We start from the raw sequence: 20,064 nt of genomic DNA on the forward strand, positions 1-20,064 counted from the left end.
TCAATTTGATTACAGTATGTGCTGAGTAAAGCAAGGAGATTTAGGGCCCACTAAAGAGTTTCATTAAAGGCAGTTGTGGGAGTGGAGCATTAATTGGGCGTAAACTGTGGCTTGCCCCCCTTTTCTGTTTAACATTTATATGTTGGATGCAGCATATTTTATGTTTGAATGCTAGTGTCGATATTTGGGGTTGGAGTTTTTGTTAAAATTAGGTGTAAGTATTGAGGTCAAGATTCAGGTAGGAGATCATTTCCAGACGACTTTTAGTACAAGTGACATTATAGTCGGTGATTAAAAGACATAGATCCGTAAACAGTCATTTGTCTGTTCCACACGTCCACCATGTCCTTGAATGGAGCATTCCTGGTATGATCGTTATTTTTCATTGCTCTCATTGCACGCTCTATTAAATAGGGATGGTATCTCAATTATGCCCTACCATTATGCTATAAGAGACTAAAGGATAATGGCCTAAAATAAAATGACAACAGGAAAGCCTTTCTGAAAAAGCGAGAGGCACCAGTCACAAAATTATGCCTCCCCTTGGATTGCACATTTTGCTTGCTGCCATGATAAAAAGGGTGCATCTGAAAAATGTGAAATGTGTATAGTTGCGCATGCACCCAAGAACATTTTTCAACATAGTAAATGTGAATCCCATGAACTGAGACCATTGCTAAGGCTTTTTTACTGAATCTCGAGACTTGCTGGTTGATGCGAAGGACATGCACAGAAGTGCATGGAAGTTTAAAATGTTCTCACATGTAAAGAGACAAGGCCCAAAACGTTGGAGTGTATTTGCATCCAAAAGAATTTAGCAAGCTGCAGAACATTTATGGAAGAACGTAGCACAAATATAAAAGTCTGAGATTTCATCATAATTATGGCCTGTGTCCCAAGCAGACAAAATATATTGCATGTGTGTGTTATAAGAACACCTTTTTTCCTTTTCAATGACTGTACTTGCTATCTATTTTGTTACACCAGAATAATATAAAGTGTAATGTAGAACCGAAGTCTCATTCATAGTACCAGTGTCTTTTGCCTGTTTTCACTTCACTTTAAATAAGGCTGTGATTTATGTAATTTGAAATGATACTTGCTCGAGAATATTGCTGGATGTAACTTGAATTGACCTAAAATTCACCACCTCCAGCAACCCAGCCACACACAGGACTGAGGCCACAGAGAACTTTTGAACTCACGTGGTGTTTAAACTGGTTTTTCACATTAAAGCTTCATGAAAGCACTGCCACATGGCCGGTGAACTTGAAAGGGGCCTGTCACATTATCATTCAGACCCCTCATAAAATGCATTAGCTCGGGTCATGAGAGAGAGCTAATTGATCTCCGTAAACAATCGAAAGAAACCTTGCCTCGACGTTAATTCATATCAGAAAGGAGAGTATGCAGAGGATGTACCAACAGTGGCTTCTGTGGGACAAAGTCAGGAATTTCTTCACTTTCAAATCTGAATAGAAAGCTAATTGATGGTATCTTACATTAAATATTCATTAAGAAAAATTATATCTCTGTGATGGAAGGTCCGATCAACATGGAACCAATTGGAGTTTGTAGCTAAAAATTATATCTTCCAACCTATATACAATCTGCCTCGGCCGCAATGGAAATATTCAGAGATAAGTGGGAAAAATAATTATATATGGAAGTACACGACACACAGTAAAGTTTTAAAGTTTTGATTTGTTACCTTTGACAAATCGAGTATAGTGATCTGTAGTTTATTAAAGTAGTTTATTTTAGTAAAATGTTATGTCAAAAAAATGAAATTGCCATTTGAGATTAGGAATAGGTTTACCACTCCCTTCCAGCTCAGGGGACTGGTGAAAGCCACACCTCAGTCACGAGTTCTGGGGAGGAGTTGAACATATAAAATAACATGCACGCAGGGAGGAGAAATTAATTAAGAAAATATGAAAGATTAATATAGGGGAATATTCGGGCATACCACTGGAACTGTAGATGGCTGGAGAGTACTGAGACTAGACTGGTTTTCGGGCAGTCTGGAGAGATGAGCAGGCCAGAGCAAGACTTGATTGTTAGACAGCCAGCTGAAAAGGTTATTGCTGACATAACAGCTCCATATTGAAGGCTTAAGCTTGATTCCCCACTAAATGGGAAGCCACATTTGAAATGTAAGTACAACTCTGAGATGATCTAAATTGTCCCTATATTATCTATCGTAAGAGTATGGGGACTGGGAATCAAGGGGAATGTTAATTTGACGAAGACACACGTGCAGAGTTAAATATGGTGCCCTGTGCTTCCCATTTACATTTAGTACAACGTGAGATGTCATTTCCTTAAAACCCAATGCATTTTTTTATACAGAGGCACAGTTTAAAAAAGACAGCATTTTTTGCATGTGAATGTTTATTGCCTTTGTAGAATCCTACCAAGTTAAAATAGAACCCTTGGCTCATGGCGGATAGAATCATCTGGGCCCTAGTGTGTTTATTGTATTGAATAAATTAGTTGATACGCTCTTCCTTGTTTGATTCCTAATTTTATCACTTATCATTTGTGCTGAGGCCCATAGCTGCATGGCTACATAGACTGGTATTCACCAACCAGTCATAAGGTCAATGAATGCAAGTTTGTGATTCTATGTTTGCCTGTGCGCTTGGTATTTTGCTTAGTCTGTGTATCACTCTAAAAGAATCGTTTAGACCTAGTCGTTTTTTTTTACCAGTTTTTGATTTAAAAAATCAATCTTCAAACCCTTCAAATCTTCAAAAATATGCATTAAGATTTTATAGCTGTTGGTTATGCAACCAATGTGTTTACAAAAGTAGTGCCAACAAAGCTCTGCTAGGAGGCACGTGCATGTGTTTTGCCTTTCCTCTGGCTTTTTCAAGGTTCTGATAGGAGATACTTCATAACATAGTTATTGATTCATTCTTTAAACATATCATTGTAGATACAAGTCACCGATAAGGCGGTTCGTAAAGTTCACTTTAACATATCAGTTTCGGCATATTGTTTGCCTTATTTAACATGATTCGCGTTTTGAAAAACACATTTTTTCTATTGTTTTTCCTAGTTTTTGATGTTGAATGGACGAGTGTCCTGTGGTTCTGAGGAGTGGCGAGGGAGGTAAGGAAGGAGAAATAATTTGAGTATTAATTACCGTAATAGGATCACATGAGCATGTGAAGACTTGTAAGTATATTAATTCTGGCATTGCTCACCATAACCCTGAGTTAAGGGTGTTCCAATCGTGGGTTGTTGCAGGTTATACTAATGGGTTCAGGTACCGTGTGTATCATTGGTTCTTTCCTGTAGATTAGTAAATTATTGCAATAAGTAGTTATACTGAATACATTTATGGCCCAACTTCACCCGTGGTGCTCTTACATCAGGGATCGGGGAGTTAGTGCTTATGTTATTCCATTAAACCTTTATCACTAGGGCTGGTGAATTGGTGGTGCCCTCATGTGGACCGTTCTTATGAATATCGCAGTGACCATTCACGGTGCATCTATTCCCAATGTATCTATTCCCATATTTCCAGGCATCAGCATTGAATCATATATCAAGTTCTATTTGTCCATTGGCTAATTACTTATTTTGCGAAGTTCAGTACATCTTGGTTTTCTACGGTTCCAATCAGTTGTTATGGATACGTATTTTCTTTATATCCAGGTTGATATCACATTATCTAATTGTTGTTAGGGGTAGGTTCCCAGCTGTTTGAGTTGCACGAACATTTACATATTCTGATTTATTGATTTGATGGGGGGCAGTGGGTTGTGGGCATGATGTGCTGTCAGCGTGACGATTTGTCAAGTGCTCATTGTCAAGTGCTCTGTGTTTATCCGTAATCAGTGTATATACCCAGTCAAATCGCCTCGTTTTAGTAGAGGGTTTATATGTTCTGGCGTCAATGCACAGCATGCCCACAAAACCCCCCATCAAATGGATAAAGCGGAATAAATATGCAAATGTTCGTTCAACTGAAACAGGTGGGAACCTACCCTTAACAACAATTAGATAATGTGATATCAACCTGGATATAAAGAAAATACGTCTCCATAACAATTGATTGGAAGCATAATAAACCAAGACGTACTGAACGTAGCAAACTAAGACATTAGGCAATGGACAAATAGAACTTGATTCATGATTCAATGCTGATGCCTGGAAATATGGGAATAGATGGACCATAAATGATCACTGCGATATTCATTAACAGAGGTCCACATGAGGGCACCACCAATTCACCAGCCCTAGCGATACAGGCTTAATGGAATAACATATAATCACTAACTCACCGATCCCTCGATGGAAGAGCAACACGGGCGAAGTTGGGCCATACATTTATTCATAATAACTACTAATTGCAATAATGTCTTAAACTACAGGAAAGAACCAGTGATACACACAGTGCCAGTACCCAGTAGTATAACCTGCAAAAACCCACGATTGGAACAACCTGAACTCAAGATTATGGTCAGCAACGTCAGAATTGATATACTTACAAGTCTTCACATGCTCACGTGATCCTATTACGGAAATGAATACTCATAATTATTTCGCCTTCATTCCCTCCCCCCATCCCCACTCCTCAGAACGATAGGACACTTGTCCATTGAACATCAAAAACTATGAAAAACAAAAGAAAAAATGTGTTTTTCAATACGAGAATCATGTTATATAAGGCAAACAATATGCCGAAACTGATGTGTTAAAGTGAACTTTATGAATCATTTTATCAGTGACTGGTGTCTAAAATGATATGTTTTAAAAAATGAACCGATAACTATGTTCTGAACTATCCTATCAGTGCCTTGAAAAAGCCATAGGAAGGGTGAAACACATGCACTTGCCTCCTAGCAGAGTTTTATTGGCACTACTTTAGTAAACACGTTGGTTGCATAACCAACTATAAAATCTTAATGCACATTTTTGAAGATTGGAATAAATCAAAAACTAGTAAAAATGAACTAAGTCTAAACTATTCTTTTAGAGTGATACACAGACTAAGCGAAATACCAAGCGCACTGGCAAACATAGTTTCCTAGTGTATTCATGCCACACTATTGTCTAATGTGATATCATGCACGTTTGCAGCTGCTGTGAGTCTAGTGTTAAATCAAATGTTTAATCAGCCAACATTAGCACAGAGAATTCATCCTATTCATAGAAAATAATTCAAAGTGTTCCCCGGCAATCCTTTATGTTGAAATGTATGGGCAGACCCATGTGTAACTTGAAAGGACAGGGGTATTTTAAAATGGTACATAGACATATAGACTGAAAACTACACACAAATAGATTGAAAACTGTGCACACACATGTAAATTGAAAGCTGTGTAGGCATATATACCGAATGTTGAGCACACATATTCTTTGAAAGCAGCACACACATATCCAGAAAATAGTGCATACACATGTAAGAATCCCCTGCACCACAGTTAATGAATAAAAAGTATTCTGATAGATAAATGAGGGTGCCATTGAGAAAAGGAGGATTGAATTTTGATGCTTTGAAACCAAAATGTTAAGCCTCATCTTGAAATGCCATCATTTTATTATACAGTTGCTTAGAAAGAAGCAGTAGAAATGTTCAGAATGCATAGTATCATTTAGACTATTTTTTATATATATATATATTCAGTGAAAAAACTTTGTTAAAGGGATGTTATGATTAAGTTGCACTAATAAAAACCTATCCAATTCAGTGAAAAATCTTTGTAAAAGGGACGTTACGGTTCAGTTGCCCTAATAAAAACCTAGCAAATCCAGTGCAAAAATGTTGCTAAAGTGACGTCATAGTAACTTTGCACTAATAACAACCTATCCATATTATGGTAACAAGTAAAACCCGAAAACCCCCAGAATATGTGCCAGTTATGGTAAGCTAAGCAACCATAACTTGCGCCACCACCGTGCACTGCTAAGACTAACACCCATGACACCACAAATGTCATTGATGACATCACATATCTGGCTCCCTCTTTTTTTGTTTACTGACCCATCTAGGCCAGGTGGTTGTCTTCACTGACAGTCGGAAACTGAAAATTCAAAAAGTACTATATTTGTAGACCTTACCCGTCTCATATGTTCTTACACTACTTTCCTTAGGTTTCAGTCACATCATATGATTCCTATACATAGGGGAAGAAGCAGGCCTGAAACACAGCAATCATTTCTGTGCATGAAGATAATCAGTTAGGTTAGGAACACTTTCTGGTAATACTGCTGCTTTTTTGCTTACTTGACTTTCACTGTATATGCTCTTATTTGTATGCGTTGTGGTCTCTTTGTTTTGTGTGTAGTAGTACAATTATGTAGTAAGTGGGGCATTATTAGCTACTTATTACATGTTTCACAGTACGCAAAACTCTGAAACGAAAGCATTCATCATTTTACTATCGAACATGGCAGGATTTTGAATATTGCACCTCTATGGTGCATACCGCAGACAATGCCTATGTTTCTACATGATTAGGTTCCTATACTGGAAAGAACTCTGTAATGCAATGGTGTTTATAGCAATGCATTGCTTAATGAACTATGTATGTCATGATAGTTCTCCCAATGATCTCTGATAGTTTTCTGCCAACATTATAATGACAATCCCTTGTGAAGGCCTTTCATAAAAACTAAATGCACATGTGATGTCATCAATTACATTTGTGATGTCATCTTTGATGTTATGGGTGTTAGTCTGAGCAGTGCACAGTGGTGGCGCCAATTATGCTTGCTTAGCTTACCATAACTGGGGAATTTCTGGGGGTTTTCGGTTTTACTTGTAATAATATGGATAGGTTGTTATTAGTGCAAAGTTAAAGTTTTTGCACTGAATATGCTAGGTTTTTATTAGGGCAACTGAACCATAACGTCCCTTCAACAAGGTTTTCAGTGAATTTGATAGGTTTTTACTAGCACAACTTAATCATAACGTCCCTTTAACAAAGTTTTTTCATTGAATTTCATGGGTTTTTACCAGTGCATGCTATTTTCCTACAACGTACTAATATCATACTTAACCCAATATAGCAACACTTCTGTCCAATTTAGAATGTCTCACCTTACAGCTCTGCCTTTTCCCACCTTTTACCAATATTTGTAACACTTCTATACACTTTTTGCAACTTTTTCCACTGTTTTTGCATCTTTCGACGTCTGTGAACCTCCGATGTCATCACAGACCTTCCGGACAGTGCCACGAGAGCATGCGCTTGCACACAGCATGATGACGTGTCCGCAAAGGAGTCCGCTCTTCGCGATCGGGATCGGGTCTGTGCTTTGAGGGCTGTTTGGAACTTTTTTTTGACTGATCTAGGAACTTTCAAGCTCAAAATGTACTCTTGCACAGCTCCTACACCTAAACATGCTCATTATCCATTAGCACTCTAGTACAGGGCACATACTTTGAAGAATATTAGCAAAACTGCTATTTCTCTTAGAAATGGCATCAGCTATTGCCATCCCTCCTCCCTGAGAGCCACCACTACCACCAGCTGGCGGACCTACACAACAAAAAATGTGCAGTAGTTCCAAAGACAATGAAGAGGACCAAGAAGATGAGGGAGAGGAAGTGCCTACCTATAGCACCTAGAGAGAGAGAATCATGAGTGTGGCCATTTTTTACCACTGTTGGGAGTGTACCAAAGGCTAAAGCTACCAAAGTGAAATGCACTGCAACTTTGTACTTGGTCACAGACTACCTGGACAGTACTCCTACGGGACCACCTCCACAAGCCGCCACACCAAATCCAACCACTGCAATGCTCTCAGAAAGGTTGTTCCTTTGTTAGGACGTAGTAGGTTGTCTTCCTCCACCTCATCTTCCTCAACCAATACTGTAACCACACAGCCTACTTCTGTGGTACACGAAATCCTACTAGCTACCTTGCAAGCAATAGAAGAGGCTGTTGATCCACATCTTTGGAAGACTACAGTACTCTGTATATAATGCAACACACCACTCTGCAGTGGAAGCAATTTCGATGTGCGTTTGAAGCTGTGATGAAGGAGCATGAGAAACACTGCCCACAACCTTAGAAGTAGTACACGCGCAACATCTTCCTCTGTCCACCTGCCCCTCCAATTTAGTGCTTGGTGCCTCTTCCCTCATTTCCCTCCTCTCCTTACGTTCTAACCTCTCCTGCAAACATTTTTTTTTAAATTAACAAAAAAAGAAAGGTTCTTTTAGGAACCACCTTTCACAGTTAAAAAATAGAAAAATGAAAATCTTATAGACTCCATCTACTTTACATTTCTCAGTAAAGTACATAGACTCAATACGTTTTTCCAACATTTCCATTAGCATGTTGTGTTATGCTAATGGGAATAAAGTGACGTTCATCCTCCGTTCCAGGGACCGGAACAGGGGATCACAGCCCGGCAGCCCAAGTTATCGGCCCAAGCGAAGCATCTGTGTGCGCCCTGATGTCTGCAGGCTTCGGCATGTTATAAATAAATAAAAAGAGGGCTCCAGGCCATTATCCTCCATTGCAGCCCCTGCAATGGGGATCAAGCCCTTAGCACCCCTGGTTGCCAAAGCGGGGACCCGGGGAGCTAAAAAATAGATTTTTCTTCCTACAGCGCGGCGCCTGCAGCGTCCCGCTGTAGGGATGAAAATCCTTTTCCAAGATGGCCACCATGGAAAGATGGGGGGGGCTCCATACAGAGCCCCTCTTCCCTTTCCATGGCAGCCTGCAGAACCCTTTGACCATATTACCACAAGCACATTTTTTTTTCCCTTTCAAACCTATCTCAATCTAAAATCTTTTTGCAAACTTTTGTGTAGATTCGTCAAATAGCACCACATGTATAAGCCTTTACATTATTTTGGGACCCCCCCTCAAATGTTGCCCCCTCTTGACAGAATCCCACCAAACTTTGCAAAGCCATTTGGAATTAGGCCTAGAATGAAATTCCCAAATTACATGCAGTTTCATTGAGTGGCGCCAAAGTTATAAGCCATCCAAAAACGGCTTTTCACCAACCATGTAATGCAGAAATAGGCACAGATGTCCTAGGACATCTGAAGTGTCCACGGACACCACGGGACTGCCCCAGGACGTCTGGAGTGTTTGCGGACTTCCAGGAGATGAAAACACCCGTTATTTGGGTTATTATGGCGATATCTCATCCCAGCCTCACCACCCCACCTCCCAAGAGATTCTTTGTTGAGTTTGACGAGTGCAATGTTGAGTTTTTTTTTTTCCCCGTCATGGTATCCGTGGACACCGGCAAAAGTCAGCGAATCCAACATGACAGGCGTTTCGAGATAGCTTGTGCTTTCACGTTTTTCTCCATCCAATCGGCGGGCGCACAGGGAAATGGGTCCGCAGACCGGAGCCAGATATCACAATATTTTTTAACTTAGGTTTTGTAAAGAAAATTACTTGACGGATTTACACCAAAATTTACAAAAGCACGCTTTCAGGACCAAGCCGTCTCTCCTGCTGCAAATTTGATGAAAATCCATCCAGCGGTTTGGCCGGTAGGTGTGAGCAAATTCTATTCCCATAATGTCGATGGAAAAAAAAAATGTGGGTCCCCCACTATAACTTTGCCCCCTTCACAAAACCTGACCAAACTTGCCAAAAATATTCAGAGTGGGCCATGTACTTTTTTTGCAAAGTTTGGGGAGGATTTTCTACTGATCAATAGTTTTTTTCTATAACATTGTAGTGATTTCCTTGACATAAAGCTTGTGACCACATTTGTCATATTAACCTCAATTCTTTTAAATAAATTTAGAGTTTTGAGGTATTACGGTCTATTTATTGCACAGAATTGCCGGATAGATTGCACATCGGTACTGTGACGAATTGAGGGATTCAATCACTTCCCCTAAAGTAGGAGCCCCTTCCTGTGAGGCTAGGGAGGTGAGCCCACTATGTAATAGTCCCCCTAGGGGTGGCGGTAACTGGGACCTCACAGGGAGATACTCCCCTCTTGGGGAACTCCCTTTATATTATCCCCCACAGTCCAACACTAGACTACTGACTAACGAATATCCGGACTCCTCTTACATATACTACTGTAATGTTATACCAGAAGAAAACCTGATACTGTGATGAGCAAGAACCTAGGGAGGAATAAGCTTGTCTATTAAACACTGAGACAAAGAAGCTGACAAGAGGAATTATGAATGTGTCACAAACACAAAGGAAGGACTTCCCTGAGAAGCTGGTGAAGCTCCAGCAGTGCGTCATAAAGAGGTGGTCTCAGAGAAGCAGGAATTGAAGCACAGGATTTTTGAACTGGTGTTGGGAAGGGGGTGACCCCATCCCCCCCCTAAGCACTTTAGAGTAAGCCAAGCAGCATTCGAAACACTATGATGGGCCAGGGGGAGGGGAGACAGTAGTATGATCCCACCCCAATATAATCAACCCACATAGTATAGCCCAAAACGCAAGCAAGACTTCCATTTTGTGTAGATGTTCGTGCATTCTGTGTAGATGTTAGTAACCAAAGTTTGGAGACCTGTGTGGCGAATGGGGCATTTCATGCACTATGCCCTAACTGTGATACAAGGGGGAATCTCCAGCCATGCCTAAGCTCCTGTGAATACAACCCACACACCCAACCGCCATAAAGTTAGTTCATTGTTCTAATAGTGTTGCAACAATGTTTTTTATCTGCAAGCAATGTGCCCTAAAAGGCCGTGATCATACTGGCGTCTGGTGTACATGTTATCTCAGACTGGCCAAAGCATGACCCGCCCCATCCCCAGGCGACCACGAGCTATAGCCCATATAATTGACTAAACCTTAAGATCCCTGGATTCCATGGCACCAGGTACCCTTTGACCACCAACCCCAAAGTAACATGTCCTAAAATGTTCAAAGAGGACAGATAGTGCACGTCTTTGAACAAAAATCATATGATTTGTATTGCGAGGTGCTGGGCCGGATAAATTATAGTTCAAAACAAGGGTGGAGACCTTGGAGCCGGGTGGCATGGAAGGGAGTGAGTGAAATGTGTGTGTGAAGGCTAGAGTGCCCCATAACCTCCTTTAAGCCAGTCTTAAAGCTTGCCAGGTGCACAGTATGATGATAAAGTAGCATTGTGTTTGTGTAGTTAATTTGTTGTTTGACCTTCATCGGTGAAACGATGATGATCTCCGCGGCCCCCATGTAATGGAAGACGATTGGACTGGGCTGGAACCAATGACCTGGCATCCCTTATGTGGCAGGCGGATACTGTATAGGCGCACACCAACCAGCCATTCAGGTTTTTACTGTATATGTTTACATCATTAATGACAATGTTTTTCTTTTGTATATTCTGCTTGTACCCATTTTCGACCAAACGTTCTTAGCAGCAGAGTTCTTTGCTATTGCTCTCATCTGCGTGTGAGATAAAAATGTGTTATCCTTACAAGTTCGACTTGGGCATTTTTTCCCTAGCCTGTTGTATTCTCTCTGGTGTGAGTGTTCAGGGACTATCCTTCACTGGCCAGATCACGAAAGCTGGAAAACCACGGGTGACGCAGCTTCATGCACTTGAAAACAGCTACAGAGAACAACTGACAGCTGTACGCTGCTCGATCAACAGAGAGGACTGAGTTGGTTATACCTGGAGGACATACAAGCAGGGCTGAAGGCGAGCCCTCCTGTCGGCATGCCAGAGACCCAAGGTGGTCTGTACATGGAAGAGGACCACAATCTGAGAACTGAAGGAAGGAGGTGGTGGTGGCGTAGAAGGGAAACCAGGAGAATCCCCTTCTTTCTCCGCAACCAAGAGTAGTGTAAGCAAGAGTCAAACAGAGACTGTGGGCCTCATTACGAGTCCGGCGGTAACCGAGCCGGAAAAACCGGCAGGTTACCGCTGGACTCGTATTACCATTCCGCCTCCGTGATTCCCGGAATCACCGGGGCATTACAACCCTGGTGACCCGGTAATTCCAAGGCGGAATGCGGAATTCCCATAGGACTCCATGGAAATGGGGAAGTGGAAATACCGGCACCATGCTGTAATGGTGCCATTGTTTCCATGTCCGCCTGCAGGCGGGTGGTGTTCAACCGGCCAGGTCAGACCTGGCGGGAGTGACATCTCCCACCTGCAGAACTCGAGATCAGCTGATCCGGAAAGAACGGTGATGGCAGATTTACCACCACCGTTCTTTCCGGACTGGCTGACTTGTAATGAGGCCCTTTATCTACATTTCTCAGTGTGAAGAGAAAGAGTCTAAAGAGTGCAGAGACAATTCTACAAGGACCTGTGAAGATCATTGGAAGAAACTAAAAGAACTATTAAGAGGAATAACCAGAGACTATTTGACGATACCTTATTAAAAGAAACTGTGCTGAGAAGCATCCCAGGAGAAGGGAGTCATTCTCCTGGGCTTTTGTTGTTTTGTTTTAGTGGTAGCCCTAGACTAGCTTAGCTTTTTGTATGGAGGACAGACTATTTGCTTTGGTCTTTCAGGCCTTGCAAATTCTTAAAAATCTCACTATACCTGCATGGCGCGTTCTTTAGTTTGCATACTCGACCTAGGAGAAATGCACTTGCCCCAAGGTGACTGGTGACAAAATATTTACCAGTGCTTTTTGTAAAATGGTGCATGCCACCATAAGCACACTTCATATTGCTGCAATGCTGTCAATCATGCACACTGAAACCTGTATTAGCCATTTACTGCAAACAAAGCATGTTTGCAGTAAATGAAAAATAAGTTTCTAAAATCCCCATACCCGCCAGCATGGTCGAGTATCATGCAAATGGTACACTCCCTGCATAAAAACTGCTCGCCAATGCTAGTGGGCTAGTAGATTTTGCAAGCCCTGACTTTACGAATTATGGCTAGCACCTACGTTTAGTTACGTTAGGTAGGGAAACGCTTAGAATAAGGAATGTTAGGCATTTTCTTATTATTTCAATAAAACCATTGTGAATATGGCACATCATTGTCTGTCTTCTCCTTCTGACCTACCACAGGACTGTTACATTAGTTGTGTCGCCCTAGCAGAATCAATGAATAAATCCATTGATATTTCCAGTGTCCAGTCCTGGAAATGTAATATTGTGACTTGTGCACTTTCTGCCATTCTTATCTGTATCTGATTTAATGTGTTAATAAGAAAAATCAACAATTGTCTTTTTGCCCATGACAGAGGAATGTTTGGATAAAATACTTTCTGCAAATGAGAAAGAAGTGGATGAGTGCCCCCTCTCATTTGATGTTCCAGTGGAGAAGATCGCACGTTTCTCATTCCCCACTTACAAACCACCAAAAGGTCACGATGAACTGGTAGGTAATGCAACGTGCATGGAAGGAACGGAAGCCACTGCAAACTTGGTGAATTATCTAAATGCACAATTATTTTTCAAGAAAATGTTTACAAATGGGAGACGTTGTCAGTAGTTCAAAACACAGCAACATAATAATGTACTTTTTTCAAACTACTTTCTTTGTAGATAAACTCATTTGTCTTCTGACTGTTCGCTGGATAGGTGTTGCTAGATTTGTACAATCCACTTAAAAAGTCAAATCTTCTCATTATTTGTCTTCAGACTATCGCGTATAGTGAACTTCTATTAATTTTCAATATGGCTATAAAAATACTGAATTGCTTATAACATGATTTGTTAATTCCCATGTTTGTATGTTCTGCCAAGATGTGGGGGTAACCGAGCATGAATATGTCGCAACATGGTTGATTTTGTAGAGTCACGATGAGGAATGAAGCAATATATAACACTGCAGAAAGTGTCATTCTCAGCAGTGGAGTTACATGTGTCAGGATAGAAAGATAAAACAAAAGATACAATTAGGCCTTCTTGGTGTTGGGCTTCCCCCACAGTTTCATAGCCCCAGAGGGAGTATTTTAAACCAACCTCAACAACCCTCTACTTCTCTCAAAGGCCTATGATGCCTTTCCAGGTCATGTATCTCATAACTAGGCCAAACCCTACTTTGGTTACTAAATTATGGGTGGGAAGATGGCCTTCAGGGTATGGACAAGTCAGTGCTAGGAAAAACGTTCAATGTTATAGGAAAACAGTCTGTGATGAAGTACCCAATCTAAAGCCCTTCTCTAAGCTAGTTCCCATCCTCATAGGACCAGTGGCACAAAGTTCATCCCTATGCTGGAAAAAAAAGGTTCCCCGGCATCCACCCAGGACAATATTCAGCCAAATTCGAGTAAGGAAGCACACTTCTCACTTCCTGGCAAGGTGTGAGGTGACTTGGCATGACTAGGTCCTCTCTAGTCTGTACTTGTGATTGGCTTGTCCTTGAGTTGGTTATCCGCTAGCAATGTTTTTGTTCTGCTGGGGTGAGGCAATGGCGCTTGCAGGCAAATCTGTACCCCTTGCCAGTAGGATGATAAGAGCAAAGTGAGTAGGTAATCATCCCCCTAACTGGGTTACATGCATGCAAGCATGACTCATTCCAGGCTGGAAATGCTAGCTCAGTCCTGGTTTTAACTCTGCTTACTGGGTCTTGTAGTCCTGGGTTTATAATGGGGAAATGTGGGACTACAAGTCGCTGAATGCAACTTTAAAACCAGGAATAATGGCTATCATCTCCCAACTGGAATGGGGCTTGCTGCCATGCATGGGGTTGGTTTGGATAGGTGTTTTTTTCCTATCTACGTCTAGCAAATTTATCTTTACTTTGGGCTGTGCGCCTTGCTCTCTCCACTGGGGCCTGTACTTTGGCTCTACTCTAGCTTTATAAGGTCCGCTACACACTTCGCTCTATTCATGCTCAAGTGCCTCTGAGAGTTTCCTGCTATTAGTTTGTGAGCTCTGGGTCAAAGGCTTCTCCAGTCTTCCTGAATGCTAGTCCTAGCCATGCTCACCTATGGCTCCACTAGTCTTACTTGTCTCCGTTCTTACACAGCCTTTCTAAAGGGACTTCTTGGCCTGGCTGCAGTACTGAAGAACGCTCCCCTGATGTCAGCAATTACCTTTCCTCTTTCTGCTTCCTGCTCTCTCTTCCCCTAGGAATGCCCTCCTGTCTCCTAACTCAGTACCCACACACTTTCTCTTTTTATACACCTATGTATGAGCCTGATTAGTCAGTTTGAGTCTTAATTCCGGTTCTGAGCGGGTTACCATTGTTTATCATTATTAGTTTATTTGAGTCACTGTGGCTCACTAAGTTCGGTGGCCATCAGGGGGGCGCTACAAGCCCCCGCGTCTCCCAGAGGCCAATGTCGGCTAACACCGCTATGGAACATTGGCACTGCAGATCTCGTGGCTTTGTGCCTGCCTGCTTCACAGGTAAGTCACTGCCACTTCACGCCCTAGCCCCCGGTGCTCGATTCCTGGCGCAGGGCTCTGTAGTGGCCGACACTGGAAGACTATGCTCGGGAACGGGTGCTTGCTGGCCCGTGCAGCAACTGCTGCCCGGAACCCATGAGGTCTCACTACGAGGTTCCGGTCACCACTTTTCGTTCTCCATCTCTGCTGAGCACACCTGTGGGTGATCGGTCAAAGGGGGAGAGGGAGTTGCAAGAACTCACTGTTGTATAATATCTTCACATAAGACAGGAGGCGTCTTATCTTCTTAGATGCCTTTATTTTCACAGCATGCAATAACGTTGCTTTTACTTGCATTAAAGAATAATGTCAAAGGGCAACAGGCCCTACAACTGTGGCCATAACTAGCACATGCTGCATAAGTCTTTGTGTGCTCTGGGGCCCGTGCTTGGAAGGAGCACACAGGACACGTCCTGCTCCCGTTGCTGCTCCGCTCGTAATCCGCGCACGGAGCGCGGAGGCCGCACTTCCGGCCGCGGGCGAGATCTCGCGAGACTCGCGGGTCTCGCGATATCTCTACACTCACCTCCTACCCCACTGCGGAAAGAACTAGGAAATCGGAACCCTGCTGTTGCTGCACATACGCTACAGATCATATACATCACACATGGAAAACATAAAATGGGAACTTTTTATGGGAAATGCAGGTGAAGGAATTGTTTGTTGAACGTGCGCCGCTCCAGTTAAATAAAGGGAAGCATAATGCTCGCCTCCTGTCTTATATAATTACTAATGTAAAGCATTTCATTGTTAGCAACTGCATTCGTGTGTATACATTTTTAGGCAAAGGAAATCGTGATGGGGTATTAGTATTGCATGTCAGGGGAGTAATTGGAAGGATAGGGGGAACAGGAGACAGCTCATTCTCACAGCAGTCCTTAAGTGTGTGGTTTCAGACTGGAAAACGTTAACTGCATGTAACATTGAAGCTGAACCAGAATATTCTTGTTAGAATGCGTAAAGAAGTTAGATGCTCCCATAGAAGTAAGTTTGTCCCTTCGCAGCAGTTTCTGAAGTTAGAAGAGTTAGCGCTCAAACTGTTCGTCTAGTTCTGGGGTGCACAACATGCGGCCCGCGGGCCAAATGCGGCCCTCCATCCCACGATATGCGGCCCGCCAACAGTGTTTACTTTTTTTCTTTTTTAAATCAATTTTTATTGGTATTTAATAGCAACAGAGAGCTTTTACAGCATGTAAACTTTTGGGCAGATGCCCATCATAACACCACAATCAAACCATAAATCCCTGAAGTTTTCACACCCCACCCCTCTCAAACCCATTGACTCGGGACGCAAACACTGCTTGTCCCTAGCACTTCTCCTGGGGCAACGCCGACCGGGCTAACTGCCGTCAGTGGTTAACCGACTCCCCCAAGACTGAGGCAAAGTGTCATATGCTAAGGGTGGTTTCGGGCCGGGTCATGGGACCCTGCGGTTCTCCAGGAGTTTCCTCTGTGTGGCCAAATGCCTCCTTAAACTGCAGCCAGTCCATCTCTATCTAGGCGCTTGAGCTCTGTATGGCCACTGTGAGTCTTTCCATAAAGTAGATATCCTTAGCCACAGTTACCCACTCTTTTCGTGGCTAGCGCGGCCCTCTTCCATGTTCTAGCCTGAGCCGCTCATGCAGCCAAGAGTAACGAGTGTGTCAGGTCCGGGAGTTTTTCCCAGTGTTCCTCCCTTAGCTGAAGGCCAAACATTAACAGGATAGGATCTTGTGGATAAACCCCCTCTCCCGCCTCCCTTAGCCAGCTCAGGGCCTCTGACTAGAAAGCTTGGACCTTCCTACATGACCACCACATATGCCAGTAGTCGGCTTTTTCCCCACATCCATGCCAGCACTCCGGGTCAACGTCCGGGAACATCCTAGAGAGGGCGATCGGGTCATACTGCCACCTATGACGAAGTTTGACGGCATGTGTCTTGTATTGGCAGGAGATAGATGTCTTAAAAGCCCTGCTGCAGATGCGTCCCCAGAGCCCATCCCCCACTACACAACCCAGGTCCCTTTCCCATTTCCTTCTAAGGCTTTTGGTTGTGCCTTCTCGGGGGGATCATGATGGCTCCGTAAAGGAGGGAGATGAGTCCTTTCATTTCTACGTGGGAGTCTAGAATTTTTTCGACCGGGGTGAGCTTTCTTTGTATGCAGGGCATTCATTTTGGTTACATTAGGACACTCTTGAGTCGTAAATATAGGAGCGGGAGAGGCTACCAATTCCCAGGGCCTCCTCAAGCTCCTGAATGGTTATGAAGGTGTCCTCCCTCACCAGCTGACCGACTCTGGCTAGTCCCGCCTCGAACCAGGATAGGTAATGTTCGTGGCCTGGGATTTCCTCTAGGACCGGCGTGGACCAAATGTGGCTCGGTGGCGAGGGCCAGGTGGTTACCTTCTCTCTCGTTCCCTTTCCTGCCAGTGCTTTCCACATTGTTCCGAGTATGGGGTGGTCCCTGATTCTTTTTGGTAACTTCTTCAGTGGAACCCATATCCATGGGTGCAGGTAGAAGTTTTCAAGATAGACCCATTGTTTGTTGGGGTCCTCCCTAAGATGTGGGGCCAAGGCCCTAAGCTGGGCCGCTCTATATGTTCGCAAGTCTGGAAGGGCTACTCCCCCTCTTTCCTTGAGGAGGGTGAGAGTCTCATATCCTATTCTGGGTCTCTGGCCCTGCCATATGAATTTGGTTATTTTTTTTTTGGCTTCACTGAGGTAGGATTCCGGGGCCTCCAACGGGAGCATCTGGAAAACGTATAACACCCTGGGGAGGAGATTCATTTTGATGGCATTTATTCTTCCCATCCATGAGATCTGCCCTCTCGCTCAACCCTCCATGTCCATGAAGAGTTTATCAAACAGAGGGGGGTAGTTCGCCTGGCTCAGGTCTTCGTTGGGTCTTACTATATTAATCCCCAAGTATTTTATACCCTCGGTGCAGACTTGAGGCCCAATGGGGTCAATTCGGCAAGGTTCCTTTCCACATCTTGAGCAAAGGGAAAAATCATGGACTTGCTTATGTTTACCCTGAAGCCAGAGAAGCGACCAAACTGCTCGATGACCTGCAAGGCGGCTGGGACCGATCTGGCGGGTTCCCTCAGATGTAGCAGAATATCGTCTGCACAAAGGCCTAGTTTGAAGGTACGGTCTCCTATGTCTATACCTCGCACCATCCGGGAGCCTCTAAGGTATTCTGTCAAGATCTCCATGGTCATGGTGAACAGGAGTGGGGAGAGAGGGCAGCCTTGTCTCGTCCCTCTCTGAAGGGCAAATATGCGTGACAGGTGCCATTGACTGTGACTCTAGCAGAGGGGGCTGCGTATAGGGCCATAATGGCTCGTCTAATCCATACCCTATAAGCCCAGCTTTTCAAGTACCCCATGCAGGAACCCCCAGTCTACGCGGATCCAGGCCTTTTCGGCGTCGATAGACACAAGAACCGGGTTATCCCCCTTTCGGTGCCACCTCCCTCATGACATGCAGGGTCTTTCAAAGGGTGTCCGCCCCCTGCCTCCCCTGTATAAAGCCCACCTGGTCCGAGTGGATTAACCCCGGCATAAGGCCATCTAACCGTGTGGCAATGATCCTGGTGAATAGTTTTGCATCCATGTTCAGGAGAGAGATCAGTCTGTAGGATCGACAGTCTGTCGGGTCCTTCCCCTCCATCGGGATCACAGTAATCAAGGCTTTACCAAATGAAGGGGGTGCCCTCCCTGTGGCCATGATGGTGGAGAATAGACTTGCCAGGAATCCCACCAGGTGGCCTGAAAAGGCCTTGTAAAAGCCCGCCATATACCCATCTTCTCCCGGGGCCCTTCCCAGTTTCAGGCCTGATATTGCCTTGAGTACCTCCTCCTCTGTTATCGGGGCTTCCAGAGCGGCCACTTCTGGGCTTCGAAGGGTGGGGAGGGTAACCCCACTGAGGTATGCATCAAGTGTTTCCTTCTCTGCCCCCCTGTCCTTACCATACATGGTTTTGTAGAAGCCTGCAAAACTTTCAGCTATGCCTTCGGGATCTGAACTTTCCTCCTCATCCCCGCTCACAATTCTAGTCACCCATCTCTCAGCCTGTTGACCTCGGAGTTTGGCTGCTAACATAGTGTCCGCCTTATCGCCTTTTTCATAATATCTTTGGCGTAAGTGTTGGTGACCTGCCACAATTCTGCCCATCTCTCTAGTTCCCTCAGGTCTTGCCTCTTCCCTCTTGCAGTACCCAGATCCCTCTCCCTCTCCGCCTCCCTCTTCCCCTCGTACCTCTCCAGTACGGGAATCTCAGACCTCAGCCTGTGAGCCACGAGCGTCCTCTCTCTCTTTTTGGAAGCCCCTTCGCTGATCAGCCTACCCCTCCAGGTTGCCTTTGCTGCCTCCCATACTATCCCCCGGTCGACTTCTCCAGTATCATTTAGCTCAAAGTATTCTTTGATCGCTGCTATCATCTCCTCTTTAAAGACCGCATCTCTATGGAGGAAGTCGTTACATCTCCATAGGGAATTACTGGGTTTTAGGCCCAATATACTAATGTCGCACCAGACCAGATCATGGTCTGACCAACTAACTGGGCGGATCTCCGAGGCCTCTATTCTGCTCATGTACTGGTGCCCCGTATAAAGATAGTCACCGACACCCCCCCTCTTGACGTGGCCGGATGCCCAAAAGGTCTGGCCCACATGGGATCCGGGGTCGCCCTCTCCCCCACCCCCTCCCGCCACCCCGACTGTTCTGGTTTCTTGTACAAAGAGAATATCAGCTCTCACATTTTTCATTTCCCTCCCCAGAAGGGAGCGCTTTGTTGGGAAGTTAAGCCCCTTAACGTTGAGGGAG

General features: G+C 44.0%; 1 protein-coding gene across 1 annotated transcript in view; it reads left to right on the forward strand.

The window, feature by feature from the left end:
• The window catches only part of CFAP221 (cilia and flagella associated protein 221), a 988,124-nt gene that overhangs the window by 742,107 nt on the left and 225,953 nt on the right, over positions 1-20,064 (forward strand). Inside the window, exon 16 of the mRNA XM_069616611.1 lies at positions 13,104-13,240. Coding sequence (XP_069472712.1) covers positions 13,104-13,240 — 137 coding nt within the window. The remainder of the gene's footprint in view (positions 1-13,103; positions 13,241-20,064) is intronic.

Source organism: Ambystoma mexicanum, chromosome 9 (genome assembly GCF_040938575.1).
Source record: "Ambystoma mexicanum isolate Mex_15411 chromosome 9, UKY_AmexF1_1, whole genome shotgun sequence".
Lineage (NCBI taxonomy): Eukaryota > Metazoa > Chordata > Amphibia > Caudata > Ambystomatidae > Ambystoma > Ambystoma mexicanum.